General features: G+C 43.9%; 1 protein-coding gene across 1 annotated transcript; it reads right to left on the minus strand.

Annotated features, from left to right (window-relative positions):
* Nucleotides 1-812: 812 nt before the first annotated feature.
* On the minus strand, nt 813-27,310 carry DERL1 (derlin 1). Its single transcript, XM_054984644.1, has 8 exons — nt 27,066-27,310; nt 18,595-18,706; nt 14,386-14,450; nt 13,679-13,705; nt 11,194-11,289; nt 8,880-8,932; nt 6,283-6,393; nt 813-4,986 (listed from the first exon to the last, which is right to left on the minus strand). The coding sequence occupies exons 1-8, from the start codon at nt 27,216-27,218 to the stop codon at nt 4,848-4,850; spliced, it is 756 nt and encodes a 251-aa protein (XP_054840619.1). The 5' UTR covers nt 27,219-27,310; the 3' UTR covers nt 813-4,847.
* Between the last annotated feature and the right edge of the window lie 518 nt (nt 27,311-27,828).

The following is a 27,828-nucleotide window of genomic DNA, read 5'->3' on the forward strand; positions in this document are numbered from 1 at the left end:
AGGGGTCACCATAAATCACCTATGACTTGAGGGCACTCTCCACCACCACTACAAACCACATCAGCCAAGCTGTTCTTCTGCACTATACTGTGGAGGTCTAAAAGATGTCCTGCACCCTCTGTGCTGGATCCAAACAGAGTAGAGCACTTTAATCAGGAACTGGGAAGCCAGGCTAAGTTGCAGGATTTCAGTTATTATATATTATGCACAGGAGCGTGACTATAGGAAAGCTTTTTGCCGAAGGAACAAGCAGGGTATAGGAGTTAAATGCTCCTTATTACATACACAGCTCACAATAGTATTCTACACACAATTAAAGCTCCATACATGATAAGCTTCTAAACATTACGCTCCTCCTATCTACACAGTGCCTCAGCACAAGTGCTTATAAAGACTTCCCATTTCATACTTTTAATGATACAACAGATACAGATCTGGAACAGTGGTTTGGGGGGAAAGTATCATCAGAAAGGTAAACAGAAGTATGTCTGCCTGTGGAGCAGCATCTAAAGTGCTAGTGGGTGGCCTTTGGTGGCCATTATTTCAATTTGTCCCTTTATCTAAAATAGCAAGGTAATAACTCATCTGCCTTATACTAACCCTATGAGGTTTGCTGGGAGAATGGATGGAAGAGTGTATGTTCCTAGTTAATTCACCGCCCTACAAATTACAGTAGCAGTAACCAGCAAACAGAAGTATTTGCTTTAACACTTAGGAAAAGGGGGGGTGGGGGTAGAAGCTCTCTCAAGGTTGCACCATATGTCAAGGGCTTGTGAGAGAATGAAACACAATTTAGCACTCCCAGACCAGCATAGAGTTTCACAACTTTTAATTTAAAAATTTTGCCAACAAAAAAGCCCCCCCATTTGGTTACAAAAAAAAGAGAGTGAAAGAGAGAAGTTCTCCGTACAAAAGAACAGAAGTACTGACCTTCCAGTACTGATCTTCCACCACAACCGGCCATTGTGTCAGCTTGAAGAGAGCCAAAAAGTGCTTCAGGTAAACCAGTGAAAAGCAGTGCCGAGTGTTATAGTGAATTCTGAAAGCTTGTCTATTGGCGAGAAGGCTTGAAGCTCTCTTGTCAACACATGCGCTTTCCATAAGCAAAGAGATGGGGGACACACACCTCCAAAGAGCCACGTCCAGCTTTGAGAAAGGCACAAGGAACAGTCCTGAACACAACAAAACCTGCTCAACATGCTCAGGGGGGAATTGCTTTAAGGGTACAGTCCCATGAGGATTGTGTCCCATGCTCTTCCCAAACGTTTGACTTTAAGAGTATTATTTCAACACCGACACTGCAAACTCCTGCACCACAAATAGAGGGGTCAGAAGTACCTTAGGGACAAGGAGATGCCACTGTTCCCTTTGACCACTCCAGCGTTTCAACCAAGTCACTCCTTGTGCGGGTTTATTTGGCCAGGTTGGCCATGCAGTGGCTTGGATCCTGTATCTTTCCTCCATTTTTGCAGCGCTTGCTCCATTACACAATACATCGCCTCCTCCCCAACCCCGCTATGCACTTTCTGAACAGGCAGCTCCAGGATTTTGCATCCATTGAGCAGAAATGATCCAGCACCATACTCTGCAAAGGAGGACAGCGCTGCACAGGTAAAAGAACAGTGTAAGATCTAAGCCAATGGTTCTTGCCCATCATAAAGACCAGCATCATCACTATGTCTCTTGAAGCAGCTGACCAAATCCACTGCAGGGACTAGAAAGGTTGAAGATACACCACAGATCCCTTACATTACAGGCAAGCTATACATTTGGGGGGAAATACAAGAATATCTTTTCCAGAATGCTGGGGAGGGTGTTAATCATCTCCTCCCCCATTACAAAAATTCTCTGCCTGTGGAAAGTTAGTGCGGTAGAAAGAATGGTTCTGGCCTTGCCTCCTCCCAAAGCTGCTTGTTTTCTACATGGGGGTGTAATTCAGACCTGCAATCCCTTGCTTACGTTCCGTAATGCTACGATACGAGGAAGGTTATGCCACATACCTTTCGTGAATCTATAAACCAGCATTTTGAACTTCATAGGGAAGCTCCTGGTGAGAAATTCTACTTTGTACAGAACGGCTGACGATCCCTCCCGATCCAGGGATAAGATAATGCACAGTAAGCAGAACTCAAGACATTACAAGTGTTGAGATTTGGATAATTTAACATTCACAGTATACGCTTGCTGAATTGGATTCCAAGGATGAGGGGAGAAATATACCCATGCACAGCCAGACCTTTGCTTTCTGGTTTGGGTGCAAAAGAGCTAAAGCTGCAGTTCAATTTAAAAAGCGGCTTGTCTCTTTGGGAGCTGCCAAGAAGAAACAAAAGCAGGCAAAGCACGAGATACGTGCATAGTTCTCTCCCCTTCTTCAGATACTAGGTCATCAGTGACATTATTCAGCAACTATCTACAGTTGGAACAGGGCTTCCCAAATTCTACAAACCAGAACTGGCAGCAAGAGGTATAGTACAATCTGAGCCTTGGGGACTCTTGCCATCTTCTTAAAAAGATAAATAAAAACCAAGGCAAGAGCCACTGAAAGGTCTGTTACCAGGAGCAGTAAAGTGCTAAATGATTTCTTAATCCGTATCTTTCTGCAAAGACAGCATGACAAGACTTCCATATTCCCTCAATAAACAGAAACCATCACAATGGAGTTGGAATTAACACAAACATATGTTGTCAGATCTAGTCTTAGGCGAGCAGGAACGCATCGAGTGCGTCACGGCTTCCCAGGTCAAGCAGCTAATATAGTGTCGGATCTAGCCTGCTTTTTAACACTATCCTGCCCCAATCCTACCTACCCTCCTCTTACCCACAGCCCCTGTCACATATGGCTGCGGTCCATGCAGTTCCCATGACCATTTTCCATACCATTTTCCATGGTCAAAGGGGATTCTCTATTTCTTTTCAGCAGTTGAAAAACTGGCTGGCTCTAACTCAAAAAGTTTTGAAGAGCTTGTAAAATCTCAGTAGTAGTTAAGCCAAGAGTTCATATTTTTTAAGTATAGCATTTTCCATTTCTGCAGTGCTATGGAGTGAAAATGCCTATTAGCTCAGCCAGATATAAGCCCATTTCACAGGTGGAAAAATAGACACATACCGTGGTTTCATGGGGGGATGGAGATGAGAGAGAGACCAAGACTGACCAGAACTGCTGTAATGCTTCTTCGGTTTGACAGGTGACACTGATTAATGGTTCCATCAGTTACATTTTTTTTGAAGGACAGAAGAGACCCAAAGCAAGAGAAATGAATCCTTACAGTGTACTTCCTGAAGATCTCCATCACTGCCCCATATTGTAAAATGATCAAAAGCTCCACATATACTAGTGATACAATACCCATATCTTCTAACGAAATTAAATAAAACTTGCATTAAAGGTTACCATTTCAAATTCTGTGGTGTCGAAAATTTCAGAATGTCAATTATTGGGTGGGGAGACGCATCTGTCTCAAGCCCTATAACCTGGTTTCATTAACAGTTCCTTGATTTTTAAGTGAAAGCTGTACTACGAGCTACTTACAATCTGTTTTGACTATTCATAAATCCTGAAAATGATAATTCTGTCTCCTATTTGATTTTTACAGGCAAAACGGTTACCATAGTGTTGGAGCTGTTTTGACCAATAAAGGAGGCTGCAACCATTCCCTTTTGGAATTTCGAAAAAAGGTGGAGGACACCAAACAGCATCTGTCACGGGGACAAGACTAATCACTTAGTGGGTGGGAGATTCCAAGCAAAATGTCTGAATAGGCCTTCCCTACATTTACATCATGTAGGGGCATCCCTTTCTCCTGGACACTTTGGAAGCACCTCTTGCCCTAAAGAGGCGGCAGAAAAGCCAAGATCACCTCTTCGCTCTTTCCTTAGAAACTGATACCAAACAGTATCACTTCCCCCAAAGCAGAGTCTGCTCCCAGTGTAGCCACAGGGAAAGACTGACAAGCCCAGAGACGTATCTATGACCAAGCCAAGGGCGCCTGGCTGTGAACCACTCAGCTAATCAGTCAGCTGAGAGGGAGCCCCAAAATCCCCCTTTTTTCCATTCAAGATACATTTTTTTATCCCAAAGAAGCAAGCAAGCAGCCACCAGGAAGCACACTGATGGGTACACTGTCACTGGGATCACTGGTCCAATTCTATACGTTATTATTTACGCAGAGGTCTCAACCGGTTTAATGGGACTGACTCCAGTTAAGCATACAGCAAGTATTGTGGCAGAAGCACTTAGAGGTGGCCACTTTCAAAAGGAAAATGAGCCTCCCACTGTTTGCCTCACCCGTTGCTTCAGCGGATCAAGTTGGCAAAGCTTCCCAACCAAAAACAAAGCAAAGACTGGTGAATTAGCATTAGATACCTCACAGAAGAAGCTTTTACTGACCTATTCCTGGCAAATAAAGGCTAACAACAACCTGGAAAAAGATTTCTTTGAGAACTCGAGTGAATATCTTTGATCGGTTAAACCAAAAGAGTTTGGGGCCAAATGGTGGATTCTGACAGGACTCTGTTGACCTCTTGCCTGACCAGAAAAGAGGCCTGAAAGACAACTACTGCCTCAAAAGACAGGTAAGAGAAAGGACACTGTGCTAGGAAATATTAAAATGTTTAGGGGGGTTGTTTTTAATGGCAGCACTGAGCTGAATCAAATCTACCTTGTCTGTTTAATTATGTCATTTCCCACCAGAAACAACAACAACAAAATCCTTTATAGGTCAGACTCCACAGCACTAGAGCACACCAGGCCCTTATGGACGATCTGCAGTACTAGTCCTTCCCGTGTGTGGTTGAAGATGTTCATCAAAGAGGGGGGAACCAAAGCAGCAGAGAAGAGGTTTTTTTCTTCACTGATCACCAAGTCGAAAGCCCCGTCCCCAGTTGTGCCTTCCACCACCCGGGTGTTCCTCCGCTGGTCTGCGCCAGCTGGTGGGTGGAACGCCAAATCCTGATACTCCTCCTCTCCTATTGGGAAGCCAGCGGTACCTGTGAGCCAATGGAAACAGTTGTTCAATCAAAGCTGATAACATTCAGTAAACATGTAAGACCTTTAAAATAACAACAACAACAACAACAACATTCGATTTATATTCCGCCCTTCAGGATCACTTAATGCCCACTCAGAGCGGTTTACAAAGTACGTCATTATTATCCCCACAACAAAACACCCTGTGAGGTGGGTGGGGCTGAGAGAGCTCCAGAGAGCTGTGACTCGCCCAAGGTCACCCAGCTGGCTTCAAGTGGAGGAGTGGCGAATCAAACCTGGCTCTCCAGATTAGAGTCCTGCCGTTCTTATCCACTACACCAAACTGGCTCTGGCAACTGACAAGATAATGCAAATTTGGTATTTGCCTAGACGTTTGTACATTCAATTCATATTTCCACAGTTAAAAGCTTGATTTAAAGTAACATTTCAAGCAAGATGTCAAGTGTGATTTTTAGCCTTAATACTTTTGTAAACCACTTCAAGTCCCACGGTCCAGACCGTATCGGAAAGCTGGATAACAGTTCAAACTAGGAAAAGGGCAATAGAGGAAGACTCGAAGTCTACATTATGTTCAGCAGAGGGTGAAGAATAAAGGCTTCGCCTTCCTGAGACTGCCAATTTGGGGTGGGCTGCCAAGATCCCAGACTTTTAACCGCAACAGTGCAAAATTAATACAACTTTCCAGCCTTACAACTTTGCCAATATCCCCTTCCCCACACCATTTCTCCCCTCTCTCGGCAACCCCCAAACCCTCTCCCCTATCCCTCTTTCTCGCCTTCCCACTCAAACAACCAACCTTTCTTTTACCCGCCTCACCTCAATCTTCAGCTTTATTTATTGGCTTTATTTACTTCAACCTCAAGCACACTTCCCCCCCACCACAAACTAGCACTACAAAAGTAGGCACTCACCTACTTTACTTTACAGGGCTGTTGTATGAATTACTGAAACAGGAGAGCTTTGAACACTCAATACATACTAAGCATTACTAAAAGCCTTTGGTATTAATTCTTCTACCAATACTGCTAGTGCGTCCATTTGACTAGTCTCAGGAAATGTACGCTCTATTTCAGTTTCAGTTGACAGCCGTCTCTTTTCTCTCTTCCCATTCCAATTAAAGTTTCAATTAAAAACCGTATGTCACCTCTTAACGCTGCAGTTGACCCAATCACCTGGAAAATTCATGTTTCCCCACCCCACTCTCTTGCTGCTGTCAAACATCTGCAACTTATTAACTGGGATACGCTACAGATATTTCAAAGTTACGAGACATTTTAAAAAGAAAATCAACTTACAGAATCTGAGGCGTTGACAAGAAACTTCTTCCTCCCAAGTCTAATGGATATTTGTACATTAAGAAAAAGTACAGATGGCCAACCAGATTGCCTATCAGCTCTTCGATGAAACTGGAGCAAAAACAGAACAAGATGTTACAGCTTTGAACACTTCAGAAGCATTTTCTGCGGCTGCTATGAAGGTGTCCAAGAACTGCAAATATGTACGGCTCTACTAGGAAGTCACGGAGCCAAGCCCTTCAAGGGTTCCATATTGGTTGAACAGCTTGGGTTTCCAAAGGCAAGTGCCATTTCGCACATCTTTGAATCCCAGGACTCACTACCACAACAAAAAAGGATCTTCAAGTATCTCATACTCAAACTCATCTATATGTCACATTTCAGAGCTGTGAAATACACACGCCATTCTGAAAGATCACAGTCTCACATATCCTAGATGCTGGCAGTTATTCACTTCCCCTCCCAGCTGAAGGAACTGACTGCGAAAAAAATGTTAACATCAACCCATAACATCCAGACAGAATGGCCCGAGGAATGAAAACCTAAGAACAGCAAAAGGTGTGTAGCTACTGGCGCTCCCTGCAGTTCACTCAGTCGTGAAATGACCTTCTTAGAAGGCTTAGCAAAATTTCATCATCTTTAGGAGGTGTAGATCAGAGGAGTTAGCTGTGTTGGTCTGTAGTTGCAAGTAGTAAAGAGACCAGTAACACCTTTAAGACTAACCAATTTTATTGTAGCATAAGCTTTCAAGAGCCACAGCTCTCTTTGTCAGATGCATACATGCATCTGACGAAGAGAGCTGTGGCTCTCGAAAGCTTATGCTACAATAAAGTTGGTTAGTCTTAAAGGTGCTACTGGATTCTTTACTATTTAGGAGATGTGAGACTTCTGAGCTATTAAGTGGGTAAGATCATCAATCAGGCTTTGTTTTAAAGATACTAAGCAAACAATTGGAAAGGCTGATGTCTAAGCCAATGAACTTCTTTTACAAGAATCTGCTTGGATAAACAACTCTGCCTTACATGCCACCTTAATTGCCAATACAGATAGTTGATCTCACAGGACTGACATGGGCAGTCTAAGACTCTACCAATGGAACAGCCCTTGAACACTGGCAGAAAGCCACCCCGCAAACACCCAAACGCCCCACTGCCACAAATATTAGAAACCCAGCACATGTACTCGAACTGAGCTTTGAGTACATGGTTTGCCTGCCTCAGTGATCCAAAAACCTAAAAACAGTGATCCAAGCAACAGTCACTTTCAGATTAGACTACTGTAACTTGCTCTACGCAGGGCTTCCCTTGGCTCGTTATGATTGAACTGTATGTTATTTTATGATTTTAATGGACCTTTTAATATATTGTTATCCATTCTGAGCTCGTTCGCAGGGAAAGCTGAATAAATCAAATCAAATCAAGGTAACCAGAGGAGCAACAGGTTCAGCTCTCTTGGCTCCTGTGCCCACATATTCTCCTTGCAGCCTGCTATGGCCACTGGGTCCCCAAGGGAGCTGTTTCCACGAAGGCAGCCCCCCAAGGGACAAAGGCCATGAAGGCCTGCATGATGGGTTGGTGAAAAGTCCAAGCAAAGAATACCACCTCAGCATGCATTTGTACATAAGAATGTGCCATCAAGTTGCAACAGATTTATGGAGATGCCAGCAAGTGGTTTCAATGCAAGCAAGAAGCAGAGGTGTTTTGCCATTGCCTTCCTCTGCAGAAGATTCCTCGGTGGCCTCCCATCCAAGAACTGACCCTCCTTGGCTATCGAGGTCTGACGTGACCAGGCTACACCACCCTACCTTCCCTCCCCTCAACCTGCACGCCACACTCAAGACGTGCCATGCAATCACACTTCTCCTGATAATCCCAATGTTCTGAACGTTCTGCAGGGTATGGGTTGGATCCAAGCAGCTTTTCTGCTGTTGAGAAGAGAATGTTGGGAAATGCTCAAGGCTATGCTGGAGATCACCGGACCTGCATGGAGAAAAGCTGTGTGGGATGGGAGCTGTAGTAAGGAAGGCGAACTGGATGAGACTGAACGGAAAGGGTATTTGGATCCTACTCATATGGAGTGAACTGGATTGTGAATTTAATGACAACAACAACTGTGCTTATATACCACTCTTGTAGACAGATTAGTGCCCCAGTCAGAGCAGTGAACGAAGTCAGTGTCACTATTACTACTTCCCCCACAATACAGCTGGGGAGCTGGGCTTATCCAAGGCCACCTGCTGCGCTCAGAACACTGGTGAAATTTGAACCAGCAGAGTGCTGAGTCACAGCCCAACCACTTAGCCACTATAAAAGGGGGAGGCAGCAGATAGGATCCAAGCCCGAGTCTTACATAAGCCTTTCTGCAAAGCCCTTTTCCATTGAGAGGGTGTTTTTCTGCTACAGAGGATATTCCTCTACTGCCGGTCACTTCCACTCACACAGGACCAGGGTCTTTGAGCTGAAAAGTGCCTCGAGCCAGGAGATCGCACTCAGCCCCTGAGCACTACCCCCACCCCCAACAGAAAAATAACTGTGTATATGGGGAGCAAGGCTCTAGGCCTCAGATTCCCCTGAGAAGAGTATTTTGTCAACACTTACGCGCCTGAGACGATCAAGTTGAATAACAGGATAACCCACGGTAAATAAAACGCCTAGAGAAAGATATCAGAAGAACATTTAGGGCCGGATAAATTGATCATCGCTCCCAGAATCCTTTGAAAAGCATGCCCTATCTGAAACTCAGTTAATATGTTTTGACAGCACAGAATGATCTTCCCAAAATATTAAAGACTTTAAAAAAACCCGGTTGTATCCAGAAGGTCCCGTGCAATTAGCATTGGGTTGGATCCTGCACATCAGTTCCTCAAATGGAAGCAGAAGTGGCACTTTCAGCGGAAAAGATTTCTGGAATCCAGATCAATACTCTGGAAGAATCTCCCTGCTGGACTATAAAATGCCAGAGACTTCTTAACAAATATATTTAAAACCCTACCACAAAACCCCAGTTAGGTGCCTTTGGCCCCACCCAAGGACTCATCCCCAGTTCTCTTCTTGCACGTGCAAACCTTCCCTTATCCCTGTGCCTCTTTCACCATTACACAGTGGGTTCAACCACTGCAGTGATAAATTATTTCCTCCGAGAGCATCATAAAAGCAGCAGCGCTGGATCAGACCAATGGGCCATCCCTTCCAGCATCCCATTCCCAAAAACGGCCAGGCAGGTATCACAAGAAAGCCCAGAAGCGGGAGCTGCAGAAAACAGCCGTCACTGCTAATTGCTCCCCAGCATCAAACCGTCAGAGGCATTCTCCCCTTGAAGGGAAGATCCCATTCAGCTACCATGGAATTAAAGGCCAGCAATTCGCCCATCCTCTTAACAATTAGTTCAAAATCACAGACATAACTCGTCATTATCACTTTAAACTATCTAAGCTCATGAAGATTTTGTTTCTTTATCACCGTGGCTAAAAAGGAAGCCACTATAGCAGAGGTTTGATTGTCAGGAAAGTTATCAGACAGTAGCACTGAGATTGCCCAAGGAAGGAAGGGAAGCTTTTCTTTTAACATAATAGGAATAATAAATCTCTCTCTTTCCTTACTCCACTTAGGGCAAAAAACTATTATATGATCCAAGGTCTCTAACTTTCCTTGTCCACAGTCACAAACTCGTTCAGAATAAGGGAGTCCAGAGAAACGACCAGAAAGCACTTTAGAGGGGAAGGAGTTAAGTCTAGCCAATGTGAAGGCTCTGCGTTGAGCTGGAATCTTTAAAGAATAGCAATAAGATGGAATAGCCTCTGGGGGTAAAAGTCCCAGGGATAAGCCCGAACATGTACGTCTGGCTCTCTGGAGAGTACTGCTGTAATCGAGATCCTTTAGTTTTAATTTTATAACTCTTAGGGCCTCATTTGACTGTAAAGATGTTATATCAATATCCAGAATTTTTAGTTTCTGGTTAATTAAATTAGTTCGGCTACTCTTATAGGTATCCTGCGGGATCAAGTGTGCAAAACCTACTTTCCCTGAATTGTCCTTGTAAATTTCCTTGTTCAAGAACAACTTAAAGGCTGTATGAATTGTCTGTGTGAATTGGGTCTGTTCAAGTGTACAGTTCATATTTTGTTGGTGTTTGTATGGCTTATGGCTTCGGCCGGAAAAGCAATAAACAACAATAAATAAAAAAAATATTAGTTCAAAATGTGATCGCCAAGTGGCCATCATCATATCTTGCAGCAGTGAGTTCTACATGTCAACCATTCGTGAAATACCATAACCCACAACTGAATTAACACCCCAAAACTCGAAGGCACAATGATTTGGGGTGAGATGGCTGGTGGTCTCAGGGGGTTCAGTCAAGAAGTTATGCAGGACTTAATGGCTACTCCTTAATGTCTAATGCTTAGAGAGCCAGTGCAGTGTAATGATTAGCGTGTCAGACTAGGATACGGTAGACTCATGTTCAATCCTCACTCTGACATGGAAGCTTACTGGATAACCTTGGGCCATCACTCTCTCTCAACCTAACCTACCTCACAGGGTTGTTGTGAGGATAAAATAGAGAACAATGTCATAAGCCATTTTGGATCGCCACTGGGAAAAAGTGGGGTGCAACTATTTAAAATAATAAATCCTGGAGCTTCTTAACATGCTATGAAAAATAAAGGTTTAGCTAGCTCTCGCTCCTAGCAGCTTCAGTCATGCCCCTGCTTCCACAAGGCATGCTCCAGTTCTACTCTCCCTAGAGACCTGAAATGAAGCATCTTTCCTGGCAGCAAGAGAGACGATCCAAAACTTGGATTTCCTCAGTGATCTGGATGGGCGTACCGGACATGGGGGAATACAGTCTTTCCTCAGCAGGAAGGTGAATACTGTTGGGGTTGGGCAAAAGACTCAAGGAGCCACTCAGCCTTACCTTAAACTGTGTCCCGAACAAAAATGATACAGTGACGTCTTTGTTCACCTGGGCCCAAATGTAAATCACGGACATGACCCCGGCAACCATCAGAACCTGCAAGAGAAACGAGTTTCTTACAGCGAGAACAGAAGACTGAAGCAACTGCAGAAGATGCCACAACTGATAAGAAGATAGGGAAGCCCCACGTGCTGTTTTCTTGCATACAGAAAGGACTCTCTCCAGCTTTAGTTTGTGAAGCAGGCCTGTACCACCGGAAGCCTTGCAAACTAAAAACAGCTCCCCAGGCACATCAGGGCAGCCCATCAGGGGCTTGGTGCTAGCCTGGGATGACAAAAAAAGGATACGATCAAGCCACAATGTATGACTGAAGGGGCTGCCTTGGGCATGGTGAGCCACCAGCTATGTAGGCCAAGTGCCAAGAGAAAACTCCATTCTTGACCATGTGAATTCCAGAATTAAGTCCCACTGCTTGAGACTAACTTCCACACAAGCACAGCTCTCAGGATCAGTGACCAATTAAAAAGAGCATTTTCTTCAAATCTGATAATGCCACCCACAGCGGACAACTGAACTGAAATTCAGGGAACAAACAAAGGCATTCCAGATTTTTTTGGGCCTGCTTATTCAGAACTCTCAGTTTGAACGCCCAAGGAACTACATCTACTGCAAAACAAAAAATCTAAATAAATCATTTGTCGAGTTATGTCCAACGTGACCTTTAACTGAAGACAGAGACATGTTTCTGTAAAAAAGGGAAGGGTGTTTTTGACAGAAGCATCAACGCCAGGCTTTTAAAAATGCGCCTTTGACTTCTTCAACATGCATCTGCCTCTGGTGTCTCAGCCAAGAGATTCGCTTGCATCTAAAATATCAAGATTAACTGCACTTCTTCCAATTTGGCTCTAATGCAAGAAACTGATTGCGACTGAAAAATCGTGGGGTGCTGGGGTGGGAAAGGAGGGGGTACTGCGAGACTATTATTCACTAAAGATTTTAATAGAGTGTTAAGTTGCAGGCACTTCATTAGGTTGGGGGTAAATTGGGGTTTTATTGTTACTGGCATGTTTTTAATTCTGTATTGTAAATTTCCTTGAGCCATAGGGAAAAGTGGAGTCCAAATGTTTAGATTACAGTAACGACAAATGCAACTGATGAATGATGCAGCTACCAAGGCACGTTCATGGACATAACCTTGTGGGTATTACTACAAAACTCCCAGGCAAGATTTTGGGCAGGAAATCACATGTTGAAGCAGCCACAAGGAAAACAGGGATAGAGTCACGGTTCAGTGGAAGAACATCTGCTCAGCAGGCAGAAGGACCCAGATTCAGTCCCCGGCATCTTCCGTTAAAAGAATCAGGTCGCAGATGATGCAAAGTCCTTGACCTGAGACCCTGGAGATATGTTGCCAGTTAAAGAGCAGATAATGCTGGTCTGACTTGGGAGAAGGCAGCTGGTGCGTTCAACATCACCCTCTATAAAAGAACCAGGTGGGGAGATCAAGACGGCAGCTGCAGGAGAGACTAGAGGTGAGGAGGAAGATTTACAAGCCCAGGGAAGCCTACAGGATTACGAAAAGGGAACAGCTGGAAACATCTGCCTTCTGGTCCAAGAGCCTGGGCCATTAGCACTTGGGCACACTCCTGTCCAAACACTGATAAACCTAATTATTTTACTCCCATGACTAACAAGAGATGTATTCTCTTAGGGCATTTTTCAAGCTATTTTGTGCTCAAGCACCTCCACCCAAATAAAACATGAAGTTGCCTTATACCGAATCAGGCCACTCATTGGTCCATCAAGTTCAGTCCTGTCTTCTCAGACTGGCAGATGTTCTCCCAGGCTCTCAGGTACAGGACTTTCCCATCACCTACTGCCTGATCCTTTTAACTGGAGATGCCGGGGACTGAACTCAGGACCTTCTGCATGCAAAGCAGACGCTTCACCACTGAGCCACAGCCTCTCCCCAAAACAACAAAATACATCCGACTTAGGTCAAGCAGGCCCTGATTTGGATAGCCCAGGTGATCCTGAGCTCGTCAGATCTCAGACTCAAAACAAGGCCAGCCTTGGTTATTAATTGGATGGGAGACCTGCAGCGAAGGCCAGGGTTGCAGAGGCGGGCAATGGCAAACCACCTCTGTTAGTCTCTTGCCACGAAACCCCCACCAGAGGTCACCATAAGCCAGCTATGACTTGAGGGCACTCTCCACCACCATTATATGTCAAGCAGGAATGGCACAGAATTATTTTTACATAGTATTTTTCTATTACAAACATTTACAAGCAAAGACCAATCTCTTCCATACCACCACATGCCTTTGAGCAAGGACAGAAACAAATGCCGGCACACACCCTTCTTACTTGGCAGGCTGCACACCTATTTTGTATCTTGGTATCTGCACCAGAGTACAAAAAGAAATGTAAATAATGACCAGTCGTAAGCCAGATCATTTTGAGGAACAGAGAGGCCCTTACTTACCCTAAGGCCTACGGTCAACGAAGCAATCTTTTAAGATGTGACTAAGGAAAAAAACCAAACAGCTTTAAAAACAACGAGACCTGCACAGCTGTAAGGCAGGGTAGCATCTCAGATCTTTTAGCTGAGCTCTTACGCAGCTTTTACACAGCCTGCAAGATGATCGGTTTCTGGTATTAGAATTGGGATATGAAAAACTATATAGTGCGGCAAGGTAAGGCTTAACAGGGAGGAAGGGACACACAGAGCATCGCTCCCCTCGCCCAATGTCAGGCACAGGGAAGGGAGCGTGCAGACCACAGCTGGTGGAAAGGAAACCCACCTGCTCCCTTTTAAGCCTTTCAACTCGTCCCCTTCCTATCAGGTAGGCCAGTATTATCAACATGGAATGGAAAAGGACAGGATGGCGGCAAGCAACAGTGACTTGCCCAACTATGCTCACTGAATTCATGACTGAGCCACAATATAAACTGGGTATCATTAACTAAGGTCCCCCCATCTGGGCACCTCTTACTCCATAGGTAAAGACCTTAACTGACAGAGGTTCCCGGATGGAGAGAACATGCCCATGTCCCACACACCCTAGGTCCGTCCGAGGCCAGCTCTGGCACCTTTACGGCCTGGTTAACAGGTACATTCTAACACTTCTGTGGCCGCTGCTCGCTGAACTCACAACAGGCTAAAACCCCTGGTGGCAAACAGAAGGATACAGCTATGCAGATCCAGTTAAAAAGAAGCAAGAACAGGTAGTCGGCTGGCCGTCCATCGAACAACCCTGCAAAGAAAGAAAGATGTGAGCAAAACAAGTGCTCAGGTTTCAGTTCACGCTACGTTCCCCCAAGAGGCACTGGGTGGCTTTTACAGGCTATGATTATGAGGGACACAACAACAGCAGCCTTTGTTCAAAGGAAAGAACAAGATTTTGTTTGTAACCTGCAGGAACAAACCACTACCCCCACTCCAAAAAAAGGAGCGCTTGAGAATTTGGATTAATTCAACAGATTCTTAACTATATTGTCCCATAATTTGAGATAAGAATCTGTTTATTCAGCACAGACACCAGTTTGGGATTAGGTGTTATTCCTCTGCCAAAAGACAGAAGAAACAACAGCATAAGAGCCAAACATCTGCCTGGAAGTAGCATCCATGCCACGATCAGTAGTTTAAAAATATAGCTAATACACCTATCCAGTTATTAGGACTGCAAGACTTAACTGGTGTAATCAGCCGATCAACCAATGAAGCAATTCTCTGCACGTTTCCCAAGGGGTAAGGCCCACAGAGTTTGGGCTGGCTGCTAACTAAGCCGACATAGGAGGAGGTGAGGCAGTTTTGGTTGGCTAGATCAGCAAGGAAAAACTTTGGTGGGTTGCTTGCTTATTTCGACTCCAACGTGTCAATGCAATGTTAACGCTCAGGTTAAAAAATAAACATGGGGAAAAAGTTACAAAGTTTCCCCATTTCCTTCAGTACGTCAAAAAGATGCTTCAATTACAGTAAAAAAGCCAGTGCACTGCAAAATTTATTTTACTAACTGATCCATCAATTAAGAAGCAGATCTATGTGAGCAACAGGCCAAATTTATACATATTATACTAATAAACAAATATTTGTCACCATACTAGAGGTTAAATCACCCTTAAGGTGTGTCATATGAATTGTACAATACACAAACACATTCTTGCAAAAAGTACCAGCCTCTTCCAGTTACGCAACTGGCATCATCTATGCTATAGTTTCAAGGCAATGAGGAGACCAGTAAATGTTTCTATCGGTCTGGGCTGGTTTTGTACTCACTTGTACTCCTGTGACACATAATGGATTCAAGAATGCTCATGTTTTAGGTGAAGGCAAGCTGCTCCCAGAGCCACTCCTTAGGAAGCCTGCCTGATAAATACTTCCCCTGGCATTGAAACCTGACCTGACAGATCTTAAGCAATGCTTATTTCCTAACAAGTCAATAAGCAATAAGGAGGATTTTTTAAAATGGATGGCAGAGAAATGCGGAGCAGATCCATCATCCATATGGTACAACTATATCACGAGGTTGCTGGCACTTCAACAGAACCACGCCACAAGAGGCAGAAGATGTCATTCATAGTCTAGTAACACACGTAGCTTAGTTTCCATTTCTCCCTCATCAAAGTGGTTATCCACTGCCAAGACAAAGAAATCTATTCCTCTTGGTGTTACCAAATTGCGGCTTAATCTTTGTACGTCTCTATGGACTAGCCCAGACCACAGGTCATAATGCAATTGTTTACTCCTTTTCCTTCGGCAGGGAGGAACTCATATTCCCAATTTATTTGCAGAGCTGGCAACCCAAAAATAATGTAGCATCCGTTCATAAATATAAATATTTTTCAGATTCCATTGCCGTATTACAGTAGGTACCTTCAAGCTGTGTGGTACAAGGTGGAACAAAGCTTAGAGCTATGTTGTGGATTCAACTAGATCCTCAATTCTGCACCTGGTCTGCATTCCACTTGGCAAGCCACAAAGTGCGCTGGCCTTCTAGCCGGAGCCGGGCATGTCGACTCTTAAATGGCTTCAGGCAAGATCTGCAGGGCTTCAGCCTGGAACACGCTTCAAGTTACTCAGTGTATTTTCTGGCCAAGAAATCTGACCCTACTGATTTTCCTCAGAGGCACCAATTTGTACCTGGAACCCTGTTTTACCTCCCTGCCCCTGGTACAGATTACACACACACACACACACACACACACACAGACACCCCTACGGGGACTGAAAAAGGCACAGCATGGATCTCAGTTAGCAGACCCAACAACTGACAATTCTGAGCAAGAACTAGTATTACCAATACTACTACTAGTACTAAACACACCCTACCCAGTGTCTAGCTTCAAAGTACCAAGAGGAAGGAAGGAAGGAAGGAAGGAAGGAAGGAAGGAAGGAAGGAAGGAAGGAAGGAAGGAAGGAAGGAAGGAAGGAAGGAAGGAAGGAAAAGAAAAGCAGCACAAGTTGTATAGAGAAGGCCCACTGCTTAGTCTCTATACAAGTTGTATAGAGAAGGCCCACCGCTTAGTCTCTATACAAGTTGTATAGAGAAGGCCCACCGCTTAGTCTCTATACAAGTTGTATAGAGAAGGCCCACCGCTTAGTCTCTATACAAGTTGTATAGAGAAGGCCCACTGCTTAGCTCATTAAAGGAAGTTCCACTCATAGGTTTGGGCAGATTCAAGCCTGTATTTTATTTATTGAATTTTTACCCCATCTGTTATCCATGCGTCTCAGGGCAGTACATATCATTCTCCTTTCCTCCCATCCATCATCACAACGACCCTGCAAGACAGGCTATGCCCAAAAAGAACAACTGGCCCGAAGTCCTTTACTGCGTTTCATAAGAAAAGGTCTGTTGGATCACAGCATTGGTCCATCTAGTCCAGCATCCTGTCTCACGTAGTAACCAGTTACCCTGGAGAGCCAAACAAACAGGCCACAGAAGCCAGGGACCTCCCCTCATATTCAGAGGTTTACTGCCTCTGAATGTGGCGAGCAGAGATTTGAACACAGGCCCTCCAAATCCAACACTCTAACCACTTCACCCCAGTTGTGTCCCATTAATTCTCAAAGGAAAAAAAATAAACAGATTTCAGCCTTCCTGCTGAGCAAACAGACGCTGGTGCAACACTGTGTAACCTGAGAGAACCCAGCCATGAGGCACTCTCTCTACAGACATCCATAGAGAACGAGGAAAAGCCTGATTCTCCACACACGACAGCAGCATCCTTAATTCTGAGGGGAAACTGAGTAATGGCTGAGGCAACTTAAGCATGTCCCATACTTGACCAGCCCCACTGCCTAGCCATGTCCAAGTCCATTTCTAAAATGAGGGCCCTCCTCCTCTTACATTTTTCTCTAGGAAAAAGCTACTGCAGTGGGAAACAGAAACTAAGCAAATCACTTCACAAATGTTAACAGTTCACCTCTTCTCTCACACACTAATGTCAGTCATTTGCAGTCTGTAAGACAAAAGGTCAACTTTTATTAGACTTCCCTGCCTACAGCCATCGCAGTGTAGTGGTTAAAGGGTCACAGTAGGATATGGGAGACCCAGGTTCGAATCCCCACTCCGCCACGGCCAGTTGCTGGGTAACCTTGAACCCATCACATTCTCAGCCTAACTTTCCTCACTGGGTTGTTGTGAAGATAAAAAAGAGGAGAGGTGAATGAGGTAAACTGGGAATAAATAAAGGTTTCCTGGAGGCACTTCTCACTCTCCATGGGTAAACAGCTATTTACCCACCTGAGGAACAGATGTACAGGGCCTCAGGGCCAGCTTGTGACCTTCGGCTGCCTTCTCTCACAGAACTAAAGGCAAGTCATGTGTCAATTAGCAGTTGTAAATGAGTAGCCAAAAAAGAAAAGTTCCCTGCAGGTAGCCCTCAGCCGTACAACCCTAGGCTTACACAGGGCTTGTGCACTTTGGCCACTAAACAGGCATCTGTAAAGTGACTGGCAATAACGAGCCAGCCGGAAATAGACACAGAGCGGTTCCCTACATGTATCCCACCATTTTCAACCACGTCTCAGTTCCACCTCTCTTCCTTCATCTTTCCCTCTGGCTTGACATACATTACCCAGGAAGCCTCCAGCCTAGGGGAAATCCACCCAAGATTCCCTCCACAATCTCCTCTGGGTTCTGCAGTCCTCTCATTTAAACAAAAAGGTGAATTCAGCGAGCTTTAGAATTAAGAGAGTTTCAGTATCAAAAGTACGAATCCACCCTCACATATAGTTCCATTTCAGATGTTGGAATGCAGACTTGACTCTGTGCTCTTCCATACAGGACAGACAGGCATCGAGGGCTCAAAAAGCAAGCCAAATGTAAGCCATCTAATTAAATACAGTGGACGACACAATCCGCATACACATACAAACGTTAAATGGTAAGTTACCTGTTTCCAGCCGTGATGAATACTGATACAAAAAATATAAATTCACCAGATAATGAAACCCAGTCATTGGATTGACAGGATAAAACAACATTGCGCTTATTGGCCTCCAGAACTGTTCAAACAAAACAAACAAAATTATTAATTAACTTCATTTTATTTCCCAAGCAGCTAGCTTAAGTGGCACCAGAGGTGAACGTCTGGCACCGTTATTGCCCAGCAAGACATTATTAACCGTATCAGGTGCAAAGAACGATACTTTCATCATTTGCACAGCACCAAACCCAACAGATTATGGAAAGCTAGGAACGCGGGACTCCATACACCTCTGAGGGAGGAGACACATTACTGAAAAAAGTCTGAGGGTCCAGACAGCATGATAAATCCTCAGCCGGAGCACTGTTAGCACGCCTATTATCAACAATTACCCGATTCATTATAGTAGTGAATATGACTTTTCAACCTGCTGACTAAAATATGTATTTTTCTAAATAAAGTTCATACTTGATGAACTGACAAGTCAATTCATTATATTTTATCCCACCTTGCTTCTATGATGGAACTCAAGGTGAGACATATTAGGTTCTCAGGAGGTCTCACATCCAGGCAACAGCCAGACCCAGACCTGACTCACAAATTTGCAGTATCAGGGTCAGAGGACAGTAACAAAACGGTGGGGTAGGGGGAGGAAGTGTCTGGAAAATAAACCCTGCAAGAAATGGTTGAAAGAACCAGGTTGGTTTAGCCTGGAAAGTCCAAAGGGAGGCCTCATCACCTGTTCAAATACCTAAAGCACTGCTGCATGGAAGAGGGCAAAGATTTGTTCTCTGCTGCTCCAGAGAGCAAGACTAGATCTAATGGGCTCAAAATATAGATGAGTACATTTGGGCGAAACTTTAGGAGAAACTTCCTAATGGTGAGAAGTGGTTCAAGATATGAACTAATTACCTAGAGGGTGACAGGCTGTCCTTGCCTGGGGTCTTCAAGCAAAATCTAGAGGGGTGTGTTAATTTATGCAAGCCAACCTTGTCTTTAAAATGATTACACTGATTTCAAAAGAAAAAAAAACTCCCATGAATTTTTTTCTGTGCTCCCCAAAGTTTCCCCAAATCCTCAAACTTTTCCAGGCCTTCGCATCTCTTGGTCTGGTCTGATCATATGCATATTTAGTCAGAAGCAGGTCCTACTGGGTTTAAGAGGGTTTATTCCCAAGCAGGGCTTTTTTTCAGCTGGAACGCGGTGGAACAGCATTCCGGAACCTCTTGAAAATGGTCACATGACTGGTGGCCCCGCCCCCCTGATCTCCTGACAGAGAGGAGTTTAGATTGCCCTCTGTGCTGCTCAGCGGCGCGGAGAGCAATCTAAACTCCCCTCTGTCTGGAGATCAGGGGGCGGGGCCACCAGCCATGTGACCATTTTCTCCGAGGGCAACCCACTGAGTTCCACCACCTCTTTCCCCAGAAAAAAACCCCTGTTCCCAAGTAACTGTGGACAGGATTGTGGCTTAGAACATATGAGGCTGCCTCATGCTGAGTCAGATCATTGATGCAGCCAGCCTAGTGCTGTCTGTTCTTGTAGGCCTGCGGATTTGTGACATCTTACCTACAGATTACTACTGACCAGAGATCTTTTTCTATAGAGCTGACAGCAGCACCTGACCTTGGGAACCTTCTGCCTGCAAACCGTGTGCCCCGCCACTAAGCTCTCTCTTCCTCATCCCCTAAATCTCAAGAAACTGTTATCTAAAAAAGTGGACTATGAAGACTTGGAACAAAAAAAGTGGTCATCTTTAAGGTGCCACTGAACTCCTTGTTCATGGAAAACTTGTCAGTCCTCTTTGCAAAAATAAGCCCCCAGGGATGTATAAAAATGACGAGTTATTTAAAAAGAAATGGGCTCAGATACTAAACAAATGTTCTTTTGACTTGATATTGCTTCTAATTGAACGAATAGCTCAGGAGAAGGATGAAGTAGGGTTGGAGATAGAGAATGTGGAGAAGGAATTACAATCTAAATACTCGGAGGAGGAATTCAAAACTAGATCTAATGACATTAACAGATTAATTAAGGAATGTGAAACTAAACTTAAGGAATTGAAATTAAAAAAATTAAGCAGAGATAGACATGATTATTCGAGTGGGAACATTTATAACTGGAAAGATCAGACCTCCAAGAAAAGAGTCACTTGGGCTCCTTCTACCTTGAATGGCCATGATTTTGATACCACAGATCCGTCGGATACTGACCTTTCTGGTGATGAGGGGGGGCGAACTCTAAGGAATCGCACTATACCTAATCAACCCCCGAGACGCTCTTTTTTGGCCAGGGGTCGCCCCACACGCAGGGGGAGATATCGGACATAGTCTTTAATTTGTCTAATCAGCAGCTTTCAACTACTGAACTACAGGTTTTGAATAAAGGATTAGGCTTCGTCCCCTCCCCCAAGTACAATGCCCTTAATACTCGTGTAGACTTGTATAAGCTATTTCGTCAACTAAAATTAAAAAAGTTTTTTGGAAACACCAGTGTGCCTCCCGTGGTCCCTGGTTTGAGGAGTAAATCTACCTTTATGCCCTCGGTCTCAGACATCCAGCTGGAGACCTTTGAAAAGCTGGTACTCAAAGAGGTGGAATTATTGGAGGGCCAGCCTAGAAATAAATGGCAAAATTTGACCAGATTAGAAAGAATAGCTTTACAGTCTTTACAGAAGGATGACAACGTGGTCATCAAACCGGCAGATAAAGGAGGGGGTATTGTACTCATGAATCGCGAGGACTACCGACAGGAAGTATTAAGGCAATTGGGGGATCGTAATTATTATCGTCCTATTGATCACGACCCTACCTCAGAAATTCAGCGTGTTATCAAGATTGTTATAGATAACGCACTCGCGGACAACCTGATCGGTCTTCCCTTACATCATGCCCTGTACAATCAGGATCCTCGGGTTCCTGTATTTTACTGCTTACCTAAAATTCATAAACCTGACCGACCCCCCCCGGGCCGCCCAATCGTTTCCGCATGTAGTTCCATCTTGGAACCATTGGCTATTTATTTGGATAATATCTTGCAGCCCTTTGTGTTGGAGGTCAGATCGTTTATTAAGGACACCACGGATTTCATTAGACTAGTGGAGGATATGGAGATCCCTGCGGGGGCTTATTTGCTTACCCTTGATATGCAGTCACTGTACACCTCAATCCCTCACAGTGAAGCTAGAGCGGTTATTGAGCACTTTTTGGAAAAAAGATCATTGAAAGCCCCCCCCCCCCACTGCTTTTCTTTTGGATCTTGTGGATCTTATTATGGCGAAAAATTATTTCAGATTTGAATCCCAATTTTTCTATCAGGTAAAGGGGGTTGCAATGGGATGCCCTGCGGCCCCCAGTATTGCGATCCTCTTCATGGCCGCATTGGAGGAAAAATATGTATATAATGCGGAGAATAACCCTTTTTTCAAACAATTAGTTTGCATAAGAAGATTCATTGATGATGTTTTCTGCATAATTAGGGATGCATCGATGGCTGAAGGGTTTGTGAATTGGCTTAACAGCATAGATTCTAACATACGGTTCACATCCCATGGTAGTTTGGAGAGCGTGCCTTTTTTGGACGTAGTTGTCTTTAAGCGGTCAGCTACCTCTTTAGGGGTTAAACCATTCCGGAAGCCGACTGACAGGTCGGCTTACTTACAGTACACTTCTCATCACCGCCCCGTCTTAAAGAAAAACATCCCAGTGGGACAGTTTATGCGCATTAAGAGGAATGCGTCATTCCACTTTGATTATTGTAAAGAGGCAGATAGGATGGGGAAGGCATTTAGAGCATGGGGATATCCTGATTGGGTGATCTCCCGTGCCTTGAAAAAGACCGATGAACTAACCCGACCCCAATTACTCACGTATAGACAGAAGGATCCTGCAACTACGGGTATCTCTTGGGCTATTGATTATTCTCCTCTGTCTGGCCCAATTGCTAATATCATTAGGAAGAATTGGCACATCCTTTTACAAATCCCGGGATGTGAAAATTTACCGAGGATAGGGTTTCGCCGCACCAGGAATCTAAAGGATATGTTAGTTCAATCCGATCTTAAAACACCTCCTAAAGAGAACTCTTTACCACGGGGGCATTTCCCCTGCGGGCACTGTAGTGTGTGCGTCCTGTCCTGCGATCTTAAAGATATCAATTATCCATCGCCCATCCAACCGGTGAAGTCTAAAGGGTTTTCTACCTGCAATACTGATAATGTAGTATACCTCCTTCAATGCGACTGTCCCCTCCTATATGTAGGTTGTACCACCCGGCCGATCCGTCAGCGAATTCAGGAACACGTGTCACGGGTTAAAAATTACAGCGAAATGACAACACTTCACCAGCACTTGTGGCGGACGCATGGCAGGGATAAAACCTTTAAGTTCTCCATACTGGAGGTATTATCCAAACCTGGAGTGAATAAACGTCGCCTTTTACAGGCAGAGACCAGATGGATTTTTAGATTAAACACCATGGCTCCACAGGGCTTAAACACCGAGGTAGACTACTCAGCCTTTTTGTGATCCCCGGGATGATTCAAATAGGAAAGGACGGGTCTCCAGTGACAGCTGGTACCATCCCCCATTCAGAACTTTCCTTCTCCTTATTATTGATTTCTCTTACTCTACCCCCTTCCCCGTTCTCCCTCCCCCCCTTTTTTCCCTCCCCTACCTTCTCATCCCCACTCCTCTCGCCTATTGTAGGATATGAATAGATTGGTCAATTGAGGGAGTTTTTGTAGCTCCCTTATCTCGGAATCGAGATTTGACTTGTGTCATTGGCTTTTGAAAAATACGCAGAGTGGTGGGGCTCTTTGATTAGTGTATTTTGGGGAATATGTGCAATAACAATTATGAGGAGACCATCCTGAATTTGATTTTTTAGGAAATAGATTCCATATAGTTGGTGGTCTTTTCAGGACCAGAACCCAATGAAATGATGTGATGAATGATTTGTGGGGAGGGGGATGGGATCCTCTCTTGATTAGAGTATTTATTAACTTAGATATGACCTCCCTGTTACCTTTGAATGCACTTTATACTGCTTCTGTACTTGGATGTTTTCTTTCACGTCTTAAGACCATGTTGGAATGGAAATAGTGAGTATAAATGAGTGCCTTTGAATATCAGTTCTGTTATTGGATAGTGTGAGACAGTCTATGATGGACTTTTAACGATAAATTGTAGGTTGGTGGCCTGATGAAGGATTCGTCTTGAAACGAGCCAAATAGGATTGGACCGGTAAGCTCGTTGCCACTCAGCGTTCTTCATTGTTTTCAAACGGCTTCTACGGATTTCGGGATGAAATAATATGAACTGACAGCGACGTGATCATTAAAACTACTTACCTGTTGAATACTTGAAGAACTTTGATGGACCTTTCTTGCTCCTAATATTGATATACTAAACTGCTCTCCTTTGGTGTATTCCTTGTTGTAAAATTATTGTAATACTGTGTATAGGGCAATATACTTTTTGGCTTGCTTCCTTTATTGTGTTTGGTGCAGTTTTACTGAGGAAGCTTTTCCCTCTTGGTTCCTGCAAAAGTTCTTTGGGGCAGGAATTTAAACACTGCAGTGGCCCTTTAACAAAAAAAAGGCATTTATAATAAGCTCAAACGCTCTGAGCTAACAGACTAAGATCTGGGAGACCCAGGTTCAAATCCCCCACTCTGCTGTGGAAGCTCACAGGCTGACTTTGGGCTAGTCACACACTCTCAGCCTAACCTATCTTACATGGTTGTTGTGAAGATAAAATGGAGGAGAGGAGAATGTTGTAAACCACTTTGGGGAGAAAGTTGGGTATAAACATAAATAAACAGCACATATTTTGGGCTATAATCAAAATGCCAAAGATGAAGAAATTGGAATCAGCCCAGATTTCTTCTTATCTATTTCAGCAGGCCTTTGACCAGACATGATTAATATGGAATCTTTGCCCCCTGGTCACTGTTTTTGCTAATGGCTGTATTTCTGGGACCACCTAATTACAGTGTTATGTTTTAAATTTAAACATATGATATTATTGCCATTTTAATTTGTTTAATTGTATTTAATTGTTTCAATTGTTGTAAACTGCTTTCGGCCTCATTTGAGGGAGCAGCAGTATAAAAATCTAATAAATTAATTAAACAAATAATTGGAGGGGGGAGATTTCCTTCACCAGAAAATATATACATTGTGTATACAGCATCTGAGCTTGTATCAATTTACAACTTAAAAGAAAACTATTATGTTCCGATACCAAGTTAAAGTCCTTGGTTTAAAGAACTGATTTACTTTTATTATCTTCATATACGTGCCAACTAAACTGAAAACATTATTACATGTAATATTGTGGCAGAATTAAACCTTGCAGCTAACTAATAGTAAATAAAAGCTGACTATCAAGTCCAGCTGGATCACCACTATGCCAAAGATATGGTAATATGGTAATAACCAGAGATGTGAGGTGGAAAACTTCCCATTTCAAAAGATAAACTGATTTTTAAAGTTAAGAACAATAAAGGATTGCAAATACAATGTCAAGCAAGCTTGGCACTTTCAAAATTGCAATTTATTGCTAACTATGTTTATATATGCATGCGCTACTGATTTGGAAATGGGAGGGGGAGATAAAATCTCAAATACATAATCTACACTTTTAAAAAAAATCAAGTTATGAACTAACTCAGTTGGTTTTGATTTGCCCTGTGCAGCCAAAGCTAAAATTCTTATTTATACGTCTCCTCTCACATGATGGAAGAGATATTTGAATCACTAATCTGATAGAGAACTAACTAGGAATAGTGGATTGGACTCAACCAGCTTTTCAATGGCTGAAAAAGGAATGGTCACACTGACTACTAAAAAATGCCATACTGGTGATTGTGCAACCTGCATGGATCGAAGTCACATGGGACAGGGGCTGTGGTAACTTGAAGGTCTGGGCAGGGCTGAGTTGAAAAAGCTGGTTGGATCTAACCCAAAGAAACAGGTGCCCCAGGAAACTTCTGGAAAAGAGGTAAATTTTGTTGAAAGTTTTGCTTCTCCATCCAAGAATGCCAAGACAACCAGAAGGAAAACAACTTGATACCATCCACACCACCTCTCACCCTCTGAAACCAGGGAAACAAAGATTTGAGAACATCATGGACTGCAAGATTTTCCCTCTTGTCCCCTAGAAAAAATTAAAGACAACATAGCATGTACTTGCCTTATATTATTTATATTTAGGGGCGGGGGGACTAAAAATATGCCTTGGAGATTTTCCACCCCTTAAAACTAAACAACAGAAGGAAAGCACATGTAGTATGGACTCTAAAAATTTTACAGGAGGAAAAAAGTGGTGTGAGAAAATGCCTTCTGGGCATTTTGAGCATCCTTGGAAAAAAGAGCAAAAATGGCAACCATACAACTGCAAAATTAAAACTGACAGTTAAATGTCCCTGACACCAAGCTAATTTCAGAGAGCCCTTAAAAGGCAGAGGCATTCTAGGATCTCAGGTTGAGGTCCTTCACCTCACCTACTCTCTCCCAACCCTTTTAAATGGAAACACCAATGGCTGATTCTGCTTGCAATGCATCTTCCACGGTCTCTACAGCCTCTATCCTGTGAACCATATGAACACCTGAAGCTTTAAAGCTGAACTATCAGGACCCTAGGCCCTGCGGCACGCAAAGCCGGTGTTCTACCATGAGCTGTGGCCATACTCCCCATTCCTTTTTGGAACTGCAACTGCTTGCTTGAAAAGGGTAAATTCAGTCCCCTTCAACAAAAAAATAACACGTGATTTCAAGTTCTGATTTAAAGCTCTGCCACTTCTAGGATTGTTATACGGTGGGGGATTTCTTTTTCTGTAAATCATTTTTTTCAGATATAGCCACTGATTCCTTCCATCCTCATTTTTCTCTTTAAGAGCAAGATTTCTTTCATTCGCTTCAAAGAGACATCAAGGTGCCCTTATGTAGCTTCAGCCCAGTTGTTTTATGTTATACACCCAGGGGAGTGCTCTAGCAGGAAGACAGGAAGGCTTGGGAAGTACTGCCTGCCTCTCAGCATTTGCAGAATGAAATCCTAAAATTCTGCAGAGCATCCCTTCCTGCTCCTCCTCTCTTTAAATTTATCTTTGATCAAAAAGGAATTGATTAGAAATCTACACCAAATTTCTAAAAAGAGGAAACAAGCAGGATGGTTGGATTTCAGGAAGAAATGGGGCAAAGCAGAATTAAGAGAATTTCTCTTAACGACTCAAGCCACTTCCCACCCATTCATAGCCAAATTGACCCTCCAAGATCACCTGCAGCCAATGGGAACACCCAATCAACTACGGCTCCCAGCATGCCACAAAGTCCCCTATACGCGACTACAACTCCCAGCCTGCAAATCGCAGCCCTCTGTGCTGTTATACAGAACGGGGCGCGCTGAGCATGTCGGGAGGTGTAGTCCCGACTCTCCTACCTGGAACTGTTTGAAGAAGGGATCGGACAAGAGGACGAGATAATAGGGGTTGACCAAGCCGATCTTGCCGAGGATGGTGAAGCCGACGGTGAGGAAGAACCAGTAGCGCGTGATGAGCGGGATGCCCCCGATCCAGTCCCCGATGTCCGACATCTTGCCCCTCACAAGCGCAGCTCGACGGGGCGTCGGGCCTTGAAGTGGAGGCCTTGCGCCTCACGCGCCTGCCGGAACCGTCACTACAACGACGCCGGGGAGGAGGGACGGTGGGCGGAGCCCGCCTTTCTCCGACGTGGCCTCTCCGAATTCGGCAGCGACTGCAGCTACTTCCGCTCCAGTTGCTAAGCAACGAATAAAAGAGAAGGCGGAAGGCCTTCCGTTCCTTAAAGGGGCCGGCGTACCTGAGTGGCTTTTGCTGTCGACATTGTACGACTCACGGCCGCAAAGCAGCTCCCTAATCTATTTATTAATGTAGATATTTATACCCCACTTTCCTCCCCAGGAGGAACCCAAAACAGATTATTTATCATCTTTTTAAAAACTCTCACAAACACCTAAAAATAAAATAGATTTTTTAAAATGAATAGTTAGGACATAATACTCTGTACATTTATTTAGTAATTTTAAACATTTGTATGCAGATTTTCTTCCTGGGGAGTTTCTATGTTGTTTAATATGTCAGTCTTAAAATTGCTTATGCTCCATTTGGCCATTTCTTCAACTTTGTATTGGATTTCTGCAGATTTTAAATCTTTGCACATTTGCA

This window comes from Eublepharis macularius, chromosome 7 (assembly GCF_028583425.1).
Source record: "Eublepharis macularius isolate TG4126 chromosome 7, MPM_Emac_v1.0, whole genome shotgun sequence".
NCBI lineage: Eukaryota > Metazoa > Chordata > Lepidosauria > Squamata > Eublepharidae > Eublepharis > Eublepharis macularius.